The sequence below is a fragment of the Callionymus lyra genome, chromosome 3, assembly GCF_982586985.1.
Source record: "Callionymus lyra chromosome 3, fCalLyr1.hap1.1, whole genome shotgun sequence".
Taxonomy (NCBI): Eukaryota; Metazoa; Chordata; class Actinopteri; order Syngnathiformes; family Callionymidae; genus Callionymus; species Callionymus lyra.
Genome location: NC_141820.1, coordinates 15,086,019 through 15,106,507, shown reverse-complemented (window position 1 = coordinate 15,106,507; position 20,489 = coordinate 15,086,019). Strand labels below are relative to the sequence as shown.

Genomic DNA, 20,489 nt, shown 5'->3' with positions numbered 1-20,489 from the left:
GGGATTGTTGTGTTGGTTCAAAGATGGAGATTATAATTGGCGTTTTTATGCAATGAAAATGTGGAAAGTATTCAAGTTTCGGATCAGTTTAACATTTTTCTAATGATCGTAACAAAAGGCCTTTTTTGGAAAAATATTTTTGATTTATTATCCCTGGCAACATTCTGAGACACACTCTTGATCACATTGAAATCTCACTGTGTTGTAGCTACAGACTTTTAAAGTTCAACTATTGTGTTGATTTAAGTGTGTCTTAAATAGATGTTTGTATCTATTGTATCATCAGTATGTCTCTGTTTGTACAAAACTCTCTTTTCATTGAAATATTCACATTAGAAAATATGCTTAACCCCTGTTTATTGGAAACACTTTCTGGAGATTAAATCTTGTTTATCATCATAACCACGCCCACTCTGCTGTGATCGGTCAAGCATCAAGGTTGGTCACCCTGTGTCATCAATCCCTGGAACTCTCCACCTCCAAGGGACGCGTTGTATAAACAAAGCAGGGCACACCAGATACAATTGGGACAAAGACTCAAAGTGCGTCTCAGAGTCTTTTTAAAATTAAGATATCCTTCAATTAAAAAATGACATGGTCACGAGTTGGCATAAAAGCAAACATGAAAGCTAATATATACCAGGAAATAAAATACTGAATGTAAAGGATTACACACTTTTTCTTGTCTCCTGGTGAGATCCTTTCGCTCTCTAGTGCCATAGTATGGACATTTTTGATAACCCCAACGATGAGTTTATCCTCCATGTTGAATATTTCCTCTTCACAAACAGCAGTGTCTTGGTTCAGTTCGGTGCCTGCATCTGCTGCACAAATGCTGTGGTGTTGTTCACCGGACTCAAGTAAACAACAGTCTACCCCCCGACTATCACTTCTTTACATCGACTTTACGTGTAAAAACCATTTTCTCAAAGTGTTTGTTGTGAAACCACTTTTATAATGAAGCTAAGGATTTAACACTTATGTTTGTAATCATGGCAGAATCGCTTCTTTTTAAACCACGGTTGTCATCGGTGTTAAGTGTGTTTCGAAAACTGTTTTTCTTCCAATGACTAATGACACAAAATCACTTGGACTTGAGTGTGTGTAAAACCACCGACTCCGTCTCTACTGTATGAGGACAAAACTGTGTTAGCATAATGAGCACGTGCTCGGTCCTTTTGCTCGTTTCTCATTATCCAAGTTCGGCCAAAACTTAAGACGTCTCTTGTAGAGCCTCCTTCACTTCCTCAAGAAATGTGATCCACGGCTCTCAACTAAATGTCACACGAGGGACAAATATTCATCAACGAGGCAAATGAAGTAGCTGTTAAACTTTAGGCTTAATGGCTGTATCGCTGAAATTGAAGCAGCACACGCTAAAATCAGCTGGAAAATATAATGAATCAATTTATATCCTAAAATTTGTTCAAATCTATTAGATTTTAGAGCAAATACCTCTGGTGGTGGGTTTGCACAAATTTAGCTTGGCATAAATTCATAAAATGTTTTTCAACTGAAAAGCCACCATCACTGGAATCTTTTTTATTTTGTCCGGAGCATTATGAGGCAGCACTTGCCAAGACTTTACTCCGTAATCCGAGTATAATCTTGCCCCTCTGTTGATCTTTGAATTTTATTAGTATTTTATTCCGTCAATACAGGGGTGTCGAACTCAAATGGGCCGAAAGGTTTTTGTACACTTGGTTGCGGCCCAAACTTTTTTTTTAGTTGTTATAGTATATCTTCCTCTCTCTTTGCGCTTGATGGATCTACTGACTCCTTTAAGAAACATCTTAAGACGTTTCTATTTGTTCAGGCTTTTCCTTGATTTTCTGGAACTCCTGTGTTGTTCTCAGTGTTATCTTGATCTTTACAGTATATACTTTTCTTTTTTTTTTAGTATTGTTTTGATTGTTAAAGCGCTTTGTGACCCTGGTCTGGAAAAGCGCTATATAAATAAATATTACTTACTTACTTACTTACTTACATTTATATACAGTGTGTGTATATGTATATATATATATGTCAAAATACAGGTTGTAATCCAGTAGGATCTGGAATCCTATTGGAACTGTACTAATACTACTGAACTGGGATCTGAATATTATAATTCCAATCTGTCCTAGGAGGATTCCAGATTATACTAGTGAATTACAATCTTTACTAGAAGAGATTGGAATCATACTACTGTATCGGGATCTGAATATTGGAATTCCAATCTGTCCTAGGACAAGTGGGAATTCTACCAGGACGATCTTCAACTCTAATTCTAAAAGAAATTCGGATTTACTTTGATGCAATCAAACCTTAACCCTAACCCATATCAATATTAAGATCCCAGTTCAGTATCAGGCTTACAATCTGTACAAGGAGGATTCCAGATCCTACTGTATTCCAATCTGTACAAGTAAGATTCCAGTTCCTAGTGGATTCTGATCTGTACTGTGACAGATATATATGTATTTGTTTGTTGCTCACTTAAAATAGACTCTTGGCTAGTTCATAGCTGTATCCTATCATGCGTTAAAGTACTCGTTCAGGCAGGTACTCTTTCCCATGCAAGATCAACATCCTTGGATATTAAGGGGGATTAAGGCCGGAGTTGAACAGGATGAAGAGGGAAATGTGAGAACGGCAGGATCTTGTCTCTGAGCCCTTTTTTTTTTTTCCCTTGTCTCTCAGCGTTTGTGTGGTTTCTATCTGATTGTGTGGTTTTTTTCCTCAATCCTTCCTGACGATGGGCTACTAAATGGAAAGAGAAGCGATGCATTCTTGAGAGGAGCACGGAGCTTTTATATTTGCAAATAGAGATGTGTCAAAACACAGCAGCTCCACTGTCTGGTCTGAGCTGTGGTGATGAAACCAGATCAGGGAGGCTCGGAGCGTGAATCGCGGCACAAAAGGAGGGGGGGATGCTGGATTAAACTTGAGCCAACACGCCGAAGCACTTCTTCATCTTCGCAGCGCAGGACGCGAGAAGTCGTTCAGATTATTCCTTCGTCCTCGACTCTGTTTTGAGTTACAATCCCCACTGGTCCGTCCTGGTGACACACAGATGTTCGAAACATCAGCCCGAAGCTCTTAACTTCAGAAGAAAGCTGGTGTTACTCACTGTCTGTCACGTTGAGAGCCGGGAGGTCTCTCCTGCATAAATATATCAGGATTTTGAAGCCTTATTTATCTTCTTAAACCACTCACTTTTGCAGGTATTTGGCATTGACTTGGATCTTTTAAGAGTTTTTAACCAGTCATGAGGCTGAGATTTCCCTATAAACACTCTTCTTTCCTCCCTATATTCATGAGTGGTTGTCCTTCAAGTGTCTGTTGTAAATCTGAGTGTCCTTTGAAAGAACTTTCCCGGTTGTGGCAGGAATTAAACCACAGCATCCTGAAGCCCCTTCTTTGCTAATAGCCTAACAACACCCGGTGACGATTACATAATAAGAGATTAGTTTCTCCTTTAGCTCAGGGGTCAGCAACCTTTTATCATGCAAATAACCATTTAGGAATGTTCCCCGCCAAATTAAAGCCTTACTCAAGGCCACGAAATCTGTTTGACCGCTAACCTGAGGATAACACGGTTAACCCTTTTAACTACAACAATTATACACGGGCCGTCTGGGTTTATTTTGATTTAATGGCTGTATAATAGTTTTTAAAAATTGTACACTTGAGTCCCTTTGCCAAATTTTCCAAGCTATTACATTACTGTGAGTTTGTTGTGTAATAACGGTTAAACTAAAAACAGTTAAAAATGGAACGATAAAATAGTCCATCAAGTTAATAAATCCACTTGCCTTTCTTGTGTCCATTGACAAGTGCTGGATCTAATGATGGTTTGTCAATAAATGTCGTAACATTCATTGAGTCGAAAAACAATGTTACTTATTTTCAACAACTTAAAACACAAAAGTTAGTATTATTGTTGTGTTAATGAGGCTTCATTAAACAGTTGGTAAGGTATCATGATACAGTGTCTTTATTTTGAACCACTAGATGTCACTCTTAGTTTAAAAATGATGTCAGATTTAATTGAATTAGAAGATCAGAACCAAAGATCCTAAAGCAGAGAGTGACATCTGGTGGTCTTTCAAAAATGAAAACACTGTATCATACCTCATCAACTGTTTCATGAAGCCTCATAAGTATTTTTTTATATAAATTAATAGACACAGAAACTGGCCACAAGAAAAAAACACTCAAGGTAATGAAAAAATCAAAGGGTCCATGTCAGAGGAGAACCCAGGGAAGGTGTCTGGTTCCATGACCAGTCTCCGTCACAGAGCCACCGCTTCTTAGTCCCAGATTTGATTATCTCCTAGACGGTCGTGGTGAAATACACAAGCAGTACTAATGTATTCTCACCAATAAGATGCTGTTAAAGGAAAGCAAATAAACGAGAGCAGACGGAAGGGTTTGGAATGATGTGAAATAGCTCCATATTGGAATGATTCATAACATTTCAAGGGGTTTTAACTCGCAGCTGCCACTGCAAAGAAGAAAACAAATGGTAGTTTTTGAAGAATTAATGCTAAAAATCTGTGTTTGCCTTAAGGCGCTGATGATGCCAAGACATTTATGTTGTTTATATCTCTGTTTTCTTTCTGAAGCGTGACATCTGGTCTGCCAATAGATTCGGTGATGGAATCTTAATTAAGATAATTTCCCCTTCATGTCGAACGCGGAAATTGCCGTCATTAAGCAAAGTTATCCGGTGTTGACAATTAACCGATGCCTTACGTATGCCGAATTAAATACTGTTTATCATCAGAAGGAACTTCACCTTTAAGTTGCTTTTCAGAAATGTTTACACGGATTTTATTGAACGGCTCTTACTTTTAATTGATTTAATGTTACTTTGCGGGCGAACAAATATGTTTTATTTACCTAAAAGAAAGTAGTAGTATAGTTTTGATATTGTTTTAATTCTTTGAGGCTAAATTGATCTGAATTATTTTAGTTTTTTTCTTCTTTAACAAACAAATATTTTTCCTTCATAATAATTTTAAGTTATTGTTAACATCCATAATGATTTACGGTATTCAATCAACCTTTCTTAGACTGTGGGAGGAAACTTGAGTGCCCGTAGTAAACCTTCTTTTCTCTCAAGTGGTAGCATTATGAACTACACTCCCTGGTGTCCTATGTTCATTATTATTTATTATTCAGTACAACAAACCGTAACGTTACGGTTTTAAAAAGTAATATTGATAGACTAATCATCAAAGTCAAGTGATGAATTATTAGACCTGATAATAACCATTCTGAAATTGTTCTCCTCTTTCTTTGACTCCATTGAAAACCTTTAAATGGATCTACCAAAACTGTGATTTTTCATTTAAAATATCAATTTTCTTACATCCTCTCATGTATCGCCAATTTGAATTTGGACATGGAGGTAAAAACAAAAGGCCGTTGAAAAGCATGAGCAGATGCAGCCTCGGTTATTATACTAAAAATTATTCTGCCGCGACATCTGTTGCATTCGACTCGCTGTGTTTGTTTCTTCGACCTGCTGGCATCGCTTCTGTTCCGGACCCGGGGTGGCATTTGCATGGTGGCTATTGTGTGACAGCAGTAACCCTTAAAAAAGGTGTGTTAATATTACATGTTGGCAGAGAAAGGGGTCCAATGTTGAATCAGCTTCCATAATAATGATCCATCGTATTGACGTGACTTCCCCGATCCTATTTCTGTTGGTCTCGTTGTTTTTGTGTAAAAGGATGAGTGTATGAAACACAAACCATTGACCCACACTAAGTGACTTCTATCTACTTCATGCAATTCCCTTTAGTAAGTACTGTATAATATAAATTACTTTTGTCTGTTGCGCTTTGACTTTCGTATTTTTTAACTACATTTTACAACTTTATTTGACACTACATGGTTGAGGAAGAGATATTTGTGAAGGTCCTGCTGATTGGACCAGACTCGGTGGTCGGCTTTCTTTGTTATAAGGTCTTTAAGACGCTATTGAACTTGATGGATGGATGGATGGATGGATAGATGGAGAATCCGCCAGCTGTTAATTAAACGACTGATGGCGTTTTGAAGAATATTAACATTTAACTAATTATGTCATGAAGAGGTGAAGTGAGACCATAATAATGAATTATGAAAATAATTTACAGTAAATTTGAAATAAACTAAAATTCAATGCAAATAAAAGGACAATTAATCTGTGTATTCCATCCCTCATCGCTCTAGCTGTTGGTACAAGTAACAGTAATTTATAAACCATGTCAGACAACTGTAAACACTTAAACTTAAATGTTGATCATTGCCTTTGAGGTGGCTAGAAAAAGATAACCAATAGAAAGCGTCTATTTAAATCATGATCATCTCTCTTATTATAAGTAAATGAACAAGCTGAGCACTAGCTTTGGTAACTCCAAACACTGAGACTCTCCCTTCACTATGTTTTCGGATTTAAGTTCCGCTCCATTCACTGGACCTCGAAGGTCACAGGCCACGGAACAATTTTGGCAAGTCGAAGCGAACAGTTTCTCACAGATGTATTAAGGCTCTTGAAGAGTGCCAGAATAATTCCTCACTCCCTGGTCCCGCTGAGTGCGACTGCCCAGCCTTCCGGCCAAAGCTCCATCTGACGGATTCAAAGGGAACGCCGATGCTTCTCCGTCCAGGTCAGCCATCGCTGCCGCCCCCCCGTTGTTGTTTGTTTACCAGAAACCTGTATTTATTCTCGGCGCCAGTAAAAGAATATGCGGAAAAAAGCCAATTAAATAAAGAGTTTTTTAGCCGAAAGAAACTATTGCTCGAGTAGATTCCAACTGCTCTTTACTTCAAAGTACAATCTCTATGGTTTGTTTACATGGTTTCATTGAACAAATCTTGTGTTTGGCCGTCTTCCCACCCGGCGAGCATGGACAGAACCGACCTTGGCAGGCTTCTCGGTGGCATTAATCACCCGTCATACCTCTGGGTTGATGGTCTTCCCTTCCCAATCGCCACATCACCTGAAGCCGTATTGTCCTGATTAAAAGACAGCGGCCATCGGGGGGTTGTCCCTCCTCCGCCATGGATCATTTTAATGAACCCACTGTGACCTGACAAGAGAACGGCTGATTAATACTCATAAGTCATTACACCGGCCGGAGAGCCTCTGTTTATGTTGCGAAGATAAATCGTCGGGCTAAACGGTTACGACGCCGGCAGAGTGTCGGAGCAGCATTTCTCACACGGGAGGGTCCGGGAAATGAGGACGACTTTTTTTTATAAACGCTGGTTTATGAGAAGGAAATAACATGACAAGTATCATAAACAGTTTTATTTCCATTTGAACGGAAACAAGGTTTTGATTTGCTGGTATTTTCTCCATCTTACGGCGCAACAACTGTGGTATACCTGCGAAAATTGTATACGCTATTTAGACCAAGGGTCACCCAAGCTATCTGTACAACTCCAAGGGCCGTGTAACCCGAAGAGCTCCCATCAGTTTTGCACACACTTTTGGAAAAAACTCAATATATATTACTGTGGACGACAAATGATATGATTTGTGTAGTAGAGGAATAGCATTGTTTCTTTTACAATTACCAATGGGGCAACAAGAAAATAAAACAAAATCAAACATGCACAAATATTTTTTGAAAAGGCCAAAAAGCTACTCTTCTGGTGTGTGCGGGCACCACGTTGGTGACCCCTGACTTTGATTTCCTGCATGAAAAAGTTGAGATACTAAACCGCCCAGCTAAACCTGGAAAACAAAAACATAAAAGAAACAAAAACAAAACAATAACCCGTTATTAATCCGAAGCTTTTAACTGCTACTTTATATTTCGTCAAATTTCTGGTTCGTTGGTTCAACACGGCTGGATTTGTGCCTTTCTTTCTTTTTTTGGGTGGGTGTGTGTTTGGTCATTGTAATTACATGACTAACCATCCATTTTCAATACAACGTTAGTACTTAGTACGTTAGTACTTGGACAAAAGACAGACAGAATTCAAGAGCTATATTGTTAAGCACTCAAAATGTTGTTTCAGCATTAGAATGACTGGGTGGATACGAAAAGCAAAACTCAATCAAACAAGGGTCCATTTTTTTGTTTGCAATCAATGTCACGGGTGGGATTAAAATGTTTATTTACTGAACAGGGAGAATGAAAATAACTTGTCTTTGGAGGCTCAATTATCTCCATGTTGGTTTTCTAAACCAAACATTCCCATCAAACTCCTTCAATTTAACATCTTCGATCATTTCTGTTTCTCATCTTCACACTGATGTCACTATAGTTCATGATATCAACATTTATCTAACTTGATCTGGAGTCAACCATTACACATTAAAATGGCTTGAGCTTGACACATGTGCAACAACACAAAGATTAATAAATAAGTTATAATAATAAGTAGTTTTGCCAGTTTAAAAGTCGCACTTTTGTCAAGGTTTATCATGCTGAAACTGGTTTGTACGTGTTTTTAATACCCATAAGTGTCAAACAAAATCTTATATATGTAGATATGAGTCAAAATATGCTGCTTCAGCAGTGTTTCGAAGTGTCTGCGTAGCTTCACTGTTAAGGAAATTAAACTTGTGTTCCAACTATACTTAGAGGCAATTACGGTGGTTTCTACATGGGCAAATAATCTAGACTTTCACAAGTGGCTAACACCTTAAAAGGAAGACACAGAAGGGTTTTTGGAAAGCGAAAATATTTGTGGTTCCGAACAATTCGCAGCTGTTGGATGCACACCTAAACAACCAAAGACTCAGTAAATCAATGGATTGTTACCAGAAATCATTCCCAGGTTGACGTCAGACGGACGCAGGAATGAAAGTTTGACTTGTGAACGAGTCGTGCCACTTAAATGTTTTCAAACTTTTTATTTAAGAGACAGTTTTTTAAGACTCAAATGTCAAGTCCAGCAGACTGTGACGCTCGGATTCCAGATGTGTAGCCATTAATTCTGAGGCATGGACAGCGTGATGGACACGGAGATTAGGTGGCCAAGTTTCATCTTGAGGAGGCTTAAAAATATCATGAACAGGAAAATGTTGGAGATGACGAAGAATGAAATCGTCTCATAAGCTGAATAAAGAAAAGTTTTTTTTTTACCAGTTATTTAAACTATCAGTATAGTACTATCAGAGTAATGTGTAGTGTTTATTGGCCCATCTGTCTGATGGCCAAATACCTTGAAAAGTTCTGAATATATTTAAATTATATTTGACCATGAGAAAGTATTGGTGATGTTTAAAAGTTCGTCCTGAGTTGAGGAAGTTTTTAAAGGGCTGGTCATGCACTTGTCCGGCTTCTTATATTTGATGCTCAGGAGTTACGCAAGCTTTATTTCATAAAACGGCATTTAAAATGTGAAAAATGGAAATGCAAAAACATCAGTACACCTTCTGACCTGTTCGGTGATTCAAGTTGTTAGGGTTGGTTGATGAGATTTGGGAATTTAAATTTTCAATTCTGTAAATAGTAGTCAAAAGTTGTTTCACTGGTTTTAATGGATGCTGACTTTATATAAAGTCAAGGAGATTTATGTTTTTTCTGTATCTCTAGTTGTCCTCATGTATCATACACATGTTTCTTTCAAACTATCCTTCAATATCATGACAATATAACGATTTAGACCTACAATAAAGGAAAAGAAAAGCCTTTAAGGCAGCAGACATTTTGACAACTAAAATGAAACTCCACAAAAAATAGTATCCTTTGTGAAGTCTAAACCATGTGATAGATGTACATTTGTTTGTGTAACATAGTAATCTTTTCTACCTTTCAAAGTCGCTCAAGTAGGGGATCCAGATTCAAATAGTCCTGAGATTAAACTCTTTTTTTGCTGCTGGAAACTATTAAGGGGGGAGAAATAAATCAGGACAGAATAAGACTCAGTTCTTTAGACGCACAAGTCCTTACAAAGTGAACAACGATTTTCTCCAGTAATGTCCCTTTTGTTGGAAAAAAAGTTCTCTCAACTATTTGTTGATACTAATTCAAAATAAAAAAAAGAAAGAATGATGAGAACGGCATCAAAAAGTGAAGCAAATCCACCTCACCATCTGCTCTTTTGTCTTTTGGCCTGTTTTGTTCCGAGCAATCTGTCACAATCTTTTTACATTTTTTTTAATCTTGTTCAATCACTTTTTTCGTTGCTACAGTTCACACTACACACAGAAACATTTCTATTAATGAGAAGCTCATTTTTACGCTTCCACAAGTTTGTCTCCGCTCTCCAGTTTAGTGGGAGAAAAAAAAGAAGTTTCCAGCTGAAATGTAGTCATATTCAGATATTATTGGGGTGAACAGCGACCCTTATAAGGTAACAAACTGTGCCCCCTTTTTCTTTTTAAGAAATGCCTGAGGGCAAAACTGGAGCTGCTTCCACCATCCAAAGTAAACTGCCACTCTGAATTTCATCATGGCAGAAGTATTTAGTCACTGTATATCTCGCTGTGTTGACACAGACGGGACTATTTTTAGTGTATTTGTCCGGATGTGGCGCCCCATCAAAGTTGTGTGTGTGTGGGTTCTGGACACGCTGAAGGCAATTGAGGTACCATATTACGCAAGTCTGTGCAAGAGGTGATGAAAGAGAAAGTTTCTTTTATTTTGTCTGTACCACCTGGACACTCGTGTGAGTGACGAAGTTGCGAGTCGAAGTTGTTTCCGAGAGAAAGTGTTTTCCCCCGACGGACGTCTGATAACCGGGTTGACAGGAAAGGCTTCACAAATGACTTCATTCCTTGTTTAACCTTGTAAGGCTATTTTTGAACCATGTAAGATCAGCCAATCTTTTGTTTCTGTCCAGAGTTTCGAGGCAGGAAAGTGTTTTCATTGCGGTCCTCTTGAGAGCGCATGTCAGGCCTCGGCTTATGCAATTCGTTTTCGGCGGCCCTTGACAGATGAACTCCTGAAGTTCACCGCACAGCTCGCTGTAACATGATGCGAATGGGAAGACGGACATTAGCATGATGAATTTAAAGTCCCCTCGAAGACTGAATCTGATGAGTTTTACAGCAGAATCCAGACCGGAGAGGAACAAGAAGTCCCGAGATCATATTAACAAGACGCATCTCAAAGACACACTATCTTTAAGCATGGAAGATGTGCTCTTCTACACGACTCTTACTGCTGTCATGGGATATTCCGCCGAACAGGAAGTTCCTCCGTCTGTTTCTCGGAGGTTAAAGGCCGGAGCTCTGTTCCCGCTGCCAGGCCAGTGTCCACGGAGCCTTGAGATGTGTTTAAGCCACAGCTCTGCAGGAATTCTGAGAAGCGAATGTGCTCGTGTCCTAAGAGGATTAGAAGAAGATTCTGTGTAGATCTGGAAAGATAGTTTTGCTCTTTTTGGGTGGGAAATAAACTTGCGTGTCACCACTGATGTAAACCAAAGTGACCGAGTTAATGTTTTTTGTACTGGAACAGTTAGATAAGCCAAAAACAAGAACATATCCTCAAGTGTGGTGGGTTTAAAGGGTTATGGTGCGGGTCACACAGAGAAGAACTTTCACAGAGACCCCTTCAGTGACCCTTTAATCCATTTAAATGACACATGATGTAGAGCAGCACAAAGGATGTTAAAGGTTGTGTTATTTATTATTTAATAGTTAAAGGAAAACTCCTAAAACTCTTTCTTGGCCAATATCCGTTCATGTTCATACCTATATTTTTTTCTTTTATAGAAACGTATATTTTGCCCGTACATCTCCATCAAATATTGATTAAAAAAAAGTAAGATTAAAACATTCTTGGTGGTGAAAATCAGTTGAAAACTTGATCACTCTTTTGGTGTTATGTTCCCTGTCATCCTCTTGCGTAATGAGAACATAGCTTTCCCTGGTGTTTCAGATGCTAAAAAAGGTATTAGAGGTGGAATTAGAGCAGGGTGATAATATTTAGTAAAAATGTCACAATATTTGTTTAAGCAAAATTCTTTATTTTTAAAGTGAACTTTTGAAAATTGTAGCTGGTTTTGCCAAATTTGAGATTGTCATGTTGCCCCCCAAAAATATTTATCTATATATAAAAATGTATTTATTTCACCATGATCTCAGTCACTTGAGGTAAAACCCTATTTTTGTATTCATAAAAAGGTGTTAGATTGAAAGTGATAAGGTGGACCAAGGACATCTCTAGTCTGCCAAAGGAACACCGTAGAAGATCCTCATTTCATCACTTCATATTTTAGAGATGCATTTCATAATTGAGATAATTTATTGCCAAAATGGCAAAAAGAATGAGGGAGAAAACATTTTTTATCCAAGTTTAATTCAAGAGAAAACACTTGTTTTTATGTAATTGTTTATAGTTCTTCAAATACAATGAGAACAAAGATAATGTAAAAGGGAACATTTAGCTTAAAAAAAAAAAAAAACTGCTTTTGTAATTTCAGTATTTGCACCTTAATAAACATATTTCTTCTATATTCTTTTTCTTTCAGAGTCTAGATGAACTTGACGACGACGACGCCGGAGAGAAGGACAGACAAGAAGAGGAAGAGCTGGTCCAGGCCAACACTTTCCAGAACGAGACCGTGACCGCCGACCCCGACACAGGCCTCCCCGCGGTAAGTCCCTCACTTAAACTGATGAAACATAATGGCCCAGTTTCAAATCGGCAATGTACATCTAACTGCCGCTAACCACGGCCGGGATTATTCAGTTATTCCAGCACCGTTGCTCAGGGAAAGAGACCGAAAAATGTCTGTGAATTTCATCATTGCGTGAAAAGGGAAATATGTCTGTAATTGTCCGAAAGCTTCCTTCTCAGAGATTCACTCATAAGTCTGCAGTTTAAATAAGGTGTTACTTTTCTAATGCTGGCGCCTGTTGCAACATCGGTAGGTCTGACACGGCCTTTAAAGTTGAGCAAAGTTCCCCATCACAAAATGAAATAAATCTTGTTTGCATTCTTCCAACGTAAACCTGATGCTAGACAAAAACTTCTGACAAACTCGTATATTATTCTTTTTCCAAAACAGCGTGCAGGCGTCATAACAAAACACAATCCAGCGAAATATTCTCGTCTGACAAACGATTTGAGTTGGATATCAAATATATTCTAATTGAACGTCAAAGCCGGGATCGCTAAGAGGCGTGTTTCTCATTTATCATCCGTTCCGCTTCGGCACAGTCGTGTCTCTGCGCTCCCACCGACTGAGGCTGTTTACTCAACGTGATGGCTCGCCTCTGAAATATGTAAACAAACATCAAACTAACAGGAGGATTCTGACAGCAACCTGCTGGGAGTTTGCGAGGAAGAACAATGAAAACGCCAAAGACTCCTGCCGTGGAAGACCATAAATAAACAGTTAATATCATCGTCTTCGCCCGTCCAAGTATCTGTTTGGAGAGTCTGGAGCCATCGTTTTGAAACAGAATCTTTTGTGTGGTATCTATTCTCGCTCCGGGGCAAGAAAAGTAACGCGGACCAGATGCAGCCATGCATAAGCGATTTATCCTCATCCAAGCAGTTGCGATTCCTCCTCTGACTTTTTGAACAGCAAACCGAAATGTTAAGCTTGAAATGATTAGCGTTCTCTACTCGTGGCGGAACAGTGTAACTTACAAAACAACTTAATAGAATTTGGGAAGAATCTGAACTTGTCTTTGAATCCTCATGAAGCAGTGCCATCACTTTCTGAAAGGAAACCATCCGTCTTCACTATCCTTCCACCCTGCCTTCATCCTTTTCTCCATCTGAGTTTATCTCTGTCCATTACTCTCGCAACTGCGTTTAATGGAGTCTACTGACCTCTTCAAGAAACATACTGACCTCTTCAAGAAACAACTCAAGTCATTTTTATTTGTGCTTTTCCCTGATTTTCTGGGACTCTTTTAAAGCATGTATTTTATCTGTGTATTGTTTTTGTTTGTTAAAGCTCTTCACAAATAATGTTTACTTTACTTACTTACTTACTACATAACTGATTTCTGACATGAAATAGCTGAAATACTGATTGCTCTTCCTCTTAAATCTTCCTCCCCCTGTCTTGCTCTAGCTTAACCTTCACTTCTCCAGAATGTCCTGTACTCACTGCTAATCACTATATCATCAGCAAACAGCATCATCATCCAAGGAGACTGGGTTCTTATCACGTTCTTTGTCACATTTGCCCTACACTAGGGTTTCAAGCTCATTTATGGGACCAAAATAGAGGTCTTGGTCCAAAAAAAGTACCAAGAGTTTGATGTTTTTGTTTTATTCTTGGAGACTCGATCCATCTTATGTTGAAGCCTCTGTTTAATCGTCGACATCCATGATTTCTGTTCTTAACCTTATCTTTAACACTAATAATAATCAACTTTGATTTGGAACCAACCATCCACAAAAATAACTTGACTGGCCAGGTTTTTGCCTTAAGTTTGACCGGCTGTCTACATGTATCCAATGTTTCTTGAAGCCAGCAAATGTGTTCCACTTTAAAGAACATATTTTTAAGGTCACCAGTGAAAAGGTTGGATAGGAAAGATGCAGTTATCTGTGGACTACAGACCTCATCGATGACCTACTGTCCTCATACATGTTTTGAACTTCCCTCACATCCCATACGGTCTTCTCTAAAATACACTCTTCTGTATTTTCTTTCTGAATACCTAATCTGTTGACTGGTCTAATTTTGGCATTATCTTCACCGGCTGACCTTCAGATAAAAATATAAAAAAAGTATATTCATCTCACATACCTGTGGTGTTGGTGCCAAAAATGATTACTTGAGGTACAACAGAAGCTCTGGTCACTGGATTTATGATGGAGCTGTCAGTTTGGCATCTGCAATAACTTCACACAAAGTACAGTGATCCTCTGAGGCCACGTTTATCACGAACGCTTGGGCAGCTGCCATGTCTCGCTGTCCTGATGTACAATGTCCAGACGGGCCTCTTGGCTGGTATCAGGATATCTGGACGTTTTATCAGCCGGTCCACCATTAGATCGGCTCCGTCATCAGTTAGCTGCAGGAATCGCAGTGTTCCTTAACGCAAACCACTCTCGCTTTGAACGACTTTAGTTCTTGTCGCATCTATTTGAGGAACATGAGAGTCATTTGTGATACACGGGCACACGCACACGTCCAGGTGTGTTGAATGTGTCGAGGCCGGCTCCAGGCATGTGGTCCTGGTTATGAACTTAGGTATGCGATACGTATGTGAAAACCTGCCCCTCTGAGATCGCTGCCCAGATCCTACGGAACATTCCACAGGATCATCTGCCTTCATGAAGTGCAATGGCTTCCTGAAACGATACATCGGGGAATAAAGAAAGTTCGATGGAAACTGCTGCCCCGTACGACTAGTCAACACCTTCAGATTGGTGAACCAGGTGAAGATGTGGTTTAGTAAATGATCGGTTTTGACTTTGACTGATCTAGGACATAGAAGGGCAGCGAAAAGATCGCAGAACTCAGCCAAGCAGCTCATCACACTGTTTAATCAAAACAATCCAGCGCCCTTCTTTTAGCATTTGAAATATTATTGAAGCAATGAACTTGATGGAACAGCAGGTGGCACACAGGAGCAAGAAAGGGAGCTCACACTGTATCTCCAGATGACCTATAGATGGCGATAGAATCATGTGAAAGTCTGAATTTGGTTGTATTTGGTTCGCAGGTTTAGTGCAGTCTGACTCCAAATATATGGTTTGCTGTCCTACCTTATAGAGTGACTGTGAAAATGCAGTGCAACATATATAAAATATAAATGAATAATGGAAGATTATGAAGAATGGAGTCCATCAGTCATGTGGCAACTTCATACTTGCCATTCAAAAACGGAACGTGAAAAATACCTTTTAATATTACATCAAGTTTCATAACAGCTCCTTTAAACTCACTTTCTATGAAACTTTGAAGGTTTCCAAGCTCACTGAAGAATCTGCCCTCGTTGAAAATCCTTCATCACGAGTTAAAGGATCAAACTTCTACAGCGTCTTTATCACCAGGACGGATAAACGACTTGAGTGCTTCTGTGTGGGTTTTTCACAGCACCTAAAGCGTTTTTCCAATGAACTGTGATGACCTCACGGTGAGGACCGTAACCTTTAACAACCTGTCGGAGCAGAAATCTTCGCTCGAAAAGGTCCATTAATGTTTTATCGCTTATACTAGGAAAAAAAAAAACAACCTAAAATGTCAGTTTCTACTTATTGTTTGCCGATGATGGTCTCTTTGCCTTTCTGAGCTTCTGGAGATGAGCTTTATGTGAGCTGTCAGTGCAGCTCAAGCATGATAAATAAAGTTGAACAGTGAAGTCTTCACACATGAATTACACTGACCTTGTCCTGCACAGTTATATCTCACAGCACTTTGGCAAAGGTTGTGATTTTCTTCATTTTCATGGTCTTGACTGGATCTTATTTTATAATGTAAAAACAACTGGAAAACTGTGAAACTATCTCCTTTAACTGCATATCTTTATTAATGGATAAAAATGTCGATACAAAAATAATTCCTAAATAAATATAATTGACTTCGTAACATTTATTATCATATTTTTTTTAACTCTTCTGTGACTACCAAACCTCTATATGGCAGTGCATTGTCGATGGCAGTTTAATTTGTTTGAATTTCTATCATGACTGAAGTACTCACTTGTTTTCCTTGAGGCATACACAAAAAGTCAAAAACACAATGCACATGGGGACTGTGGCAGCAGAGGCAGAGACGTTTCCGTTTTCACGACAAAGCAATTTCCCATTTAAACAATATAAGTAGCCGGAAACTTTTATTTTTTTCAATCTTTTGTTGTGCTTCTTTAAGGAAAAGCTGGAAAAATAGTACCTCATAATGCCACGAATATATACGGAGTAATTAAAAAAATATTAAGAAAGATAAAGAGTCATAAAGTAGGCTTGTTTTGAACTAATCTAAAAAAGAAAAGAAAAACAAATGTAAAGGTTTGTGCTCACAGAACGAAGGCAGTTGGACAAACCAGTGTGAAAATACCATAATGCAACAGGAAGTGTTTGATTGGAAGAATAGAAAATTATTTGCTACATTTAGCTAGCCACATAAACATTATAATTGTCCATATAAACCGAAATTTATTCCCATTTCCCGTTTTTTTGAAATTGTAATTTATATACTTAGTCTATTTTGCCTTCCGTCTGGCAAATAGAATAAACTCATCTGATGAATAATATTGAGTTAAAAAAAAATGATCTCTCTGAACCACAAATATCTCTGTATGTAAATGAAGCTCGGCAGACGCAAACAATATTTGCAGACTGCTGTGACCTTCCTTCATGTTGTTATTTTGTGTCACATTTCGACCTTTTCCGCCCTCGGAAAAAAATAATCAATCCTCTCACTGACCCTTGTCAGTTTGCTTAGAAGCTCAACATCAGTCTCATGCAGAGATTTTAAAATAGATATGAATACAATTTTCTCCGTAGAGCCCATAAATATATCTATGTTTATTTAAACAAACGGTTTGTTTGATCAAACCTTACATTGTGATCACACATTTACATTTTGACAGCCTTTTTCTACCCTTGCTGGGTCTCTGTAGACTAGAGGTCCTGGATTCTGGACCTCATCACAGCTGCGTTATATACACGATTCTTATTTTATTCCAATAGATTTACCTCCTTTTTATAACCTTTTTTAATATAGGTTAATATATATCACAACATATTACATTTGTCTCTGCCAAGTGAAATGGAGAACTTGAGTTTCTGCATTTGTAACTAGGCTTAATGAGAGTTGAGAAACAGCCTCAGCCAATGAATATTTTAATACCTGACTTAACATTGATTATCGAAGCATTTAATTAATTAGTTGAATAATTGAAATACCTTGTCTCATTAATTAAAGGCCTGTCAAGCTACCGACTTGAACAGCTCTTGAAGAATGTCCCGAGTGATGCACAACACAACTGATTTAAGCAATTATTTGTAGATCAAACTTTTTTTTCTTTTTTTTACCAGCATTTAAACAAGAACCAAGGTTGTCACAGAACCACAAGGACAACACATGAGCGAAAAATCAAAGGATTAAACTAGAAATTTAAAAAAGGAAAAAGGTTAAAGTATATTAATAAGCAGAAATAATATAGCATTAATGTGTACAGCGAAAAAATAAGAATCCCAAAGGCACCTGGGAAAAACATTCCCAAAGATGGGACGTTCCGACACCACGGACTGGAACCAGGGAGCTTTTGTAGTATCCATAGCAGTGCTGAAGGGACATAATAAAAGCCAATACAAACACGTATCATGAAAAGAAATCCCTGTAACGTTTTAAGTATTCGAAAAAATACAAACTCCTTGACTCCTAATATCCAGTACAAAAAAAAACTATCTGGGATTTCTCGCTGTTTTGGTAGAACCTAAAAAAAGTTCCTAACATGAAACTAATATAGCTTTTAACTATGGTTTGTAAGGTGAGAGCCCATACAATTGTTAAAGGCACTGCCTGACTAGCCTTCTAATAAAATCATTTCCTGACTCTTCACTGACTAAACTAAACACAAAACCACTCTGTTTGCATCACAACCTCTCCGTGAACTCATTCGTGTAACTGTATAGCATCAAATTGCATGATATGGTTCTTTTAGAAACTATTTTAATTTTCTAAATTGCAACAATCGTACAGGAGTTATTCAAGTATACTTTACTAAGGACTGGTCTGGTCTGTGTATAGATGGTCCTGTGGTTTCCTATTCAGTCATATTTTTGGATAGGATTCACCTTCTAGTATTTTTAGCAAACGAAACGGATAATTTTCTCAAAAGAATATATCCTATATTCAAACATTTTGGCATAAATTGTAGAACCTACTTCAAAACATGTATCTTCTTGGTTACAATAACAGAGTAAAAAGGCTCAAACCAAAAGTCGAAGAGTTGTGTAATAATCCAAAGTGTCACTGAACCCAGCAGATCCGCTCCTAATGAGTCTTCTGCTCCAGACTACATCTCCCTCTGTACTCGGTTCTTCTAAATCTATCGGGGTCAGGCCAGGTAAGACGCCAGAGCTGTTTTTTTTTTTAATGGATGATATGTCAGCTGAGGCAGAGAGGCCCCTGCATGTCCAAAGGTCTACCACAAAAGTTTTCTCTTCCAACCCTCTGGAGTGGTCCTGTGACTGATAGTCCTGGCCCCTCAATCAAACCCGATGGCCCTCGGTGCTTCAGACCTGAGCGGGTGGTACATTTCTAATCGTCTCGCTGCATCTGTGGCACACGCCTCGTTCTTCAGGGGAGAGTTTTTCAGCGGCCGTCACAGCACCGAGGTGTTCACCCAAACAACCATTAGGGCAAACAATCGCAAGACGAACGTGCATCTCCATTAGCAAACTAGATTTTCTCTGCACCTCTAGGGCCTACAAGGCTCCCGCTGAACTATTAAATGCAACAAAGCTTATGTGTGCATCAGCTCAGCAGCTGGGATTCATCATGTACCCACAATACCTAGAGGCTTTCCCACAAATGGCAGTGCTGATTAATATCTCAAGTCGTGTGGAAGGAAAATTATTCTTTTTCTGTGAGCCAACAATATTCATGCATATATTGCTTTTTCTTTATCTAAAAAGAAATACTGCTCATATCTACCAGTGTTACTATTGTTTGTTTGAGATCTGAAATAAAGATCCTTTTACTAGTGCACATTTATACAGGTTTCATTTGATTTTATCATTGTCGATGTCTTAAAAAACTTTGAAGAAACTGTTCTAATCACACAGATGTTGTCAAGACTAATTGACCAGATAAGATCATGGAACTTTTGACTAATCTATAGAATCTGGTCTTTTCTTTAGGCAACTGGTTGGTTGTTTATTTAAATATTTAATAATCTGCTGACCTCAGGATATTCTTTATATGTTCTTTAATCAAGATATCATACATCTGCTTAAACTCATGTACATTTCTTAGAGATTGAGAGGAACCAGAGAGAATCACAGCTTTTTTTTCTGTCCCTTTTTCTGACCTTTACCTGTAAAACCAACAGTAAAATTGCTAAATAATTGTTCATGTTATTGTTGTTGGTATAATTATGTTAATGTCATTATTTAGGATGAATATATGAATATATTCTGGATCTCCAAAAAGAGGACACTACTACCTGGAGTCGATTTGCCGCAACATTTTGAGTGTTTTTCTTGTGTGGGGTCGAGTACTTTTCATGTGCTTCTATTTCAGATAAATGCTTATTGTCCAGAAAAAAACATGTAACTTTTGACTTACATATTCTGAATTCCAAAAAAGAGCGTGCCAATTATATTATAATTCTCTCCTGACTAATGCAAAAAGTATAAATAATACCTTAACCATTGAATGGTAAATACTGTCTTGATCAACAGTAGTAATTGCTTGACTGGGCGGCGAAGGATCATCGGAGCTGCTCATGTGGATTTTGTTTTTTTGTTACTAGAGGTGTTGTTTAGAGTGATGTTACGTTACATGTAATTTGTTGTAACATTTTAAAACTATTTTTGCGTGACTGAAAGCAGTGAGACTTCAATCTACTGGTCATCATGGTATCTTGAGCTCACCATCATATTATGGGCTGTGATGCGAAGATA

General features: G+C 38.3%; 1 protein-coding gene across 1 annotated transcript in view; it reads left to right on the top strand.

Annotated features, from left to right (window-relative positions):
- The window catches only part of pawr (PRKC, apoptosis, WT1, regulator), a 60,044-nt gene that overhangs the window by 27,830 nt on the left and 11,725 nt on the right, over positions 1 to 20,489 (top strand). The window contains exon 3 of the mRNA XM_087786566.1: positions 12,412 to 12,537. Within this exon, the coding sequence (XP_087642692.1) occupies positions 12,412 to 12,537 (126 nt within the window). The remainder of the gene's footprint in view (positions 1 to 12,411; positions 12,538 to 20,489) is intronic.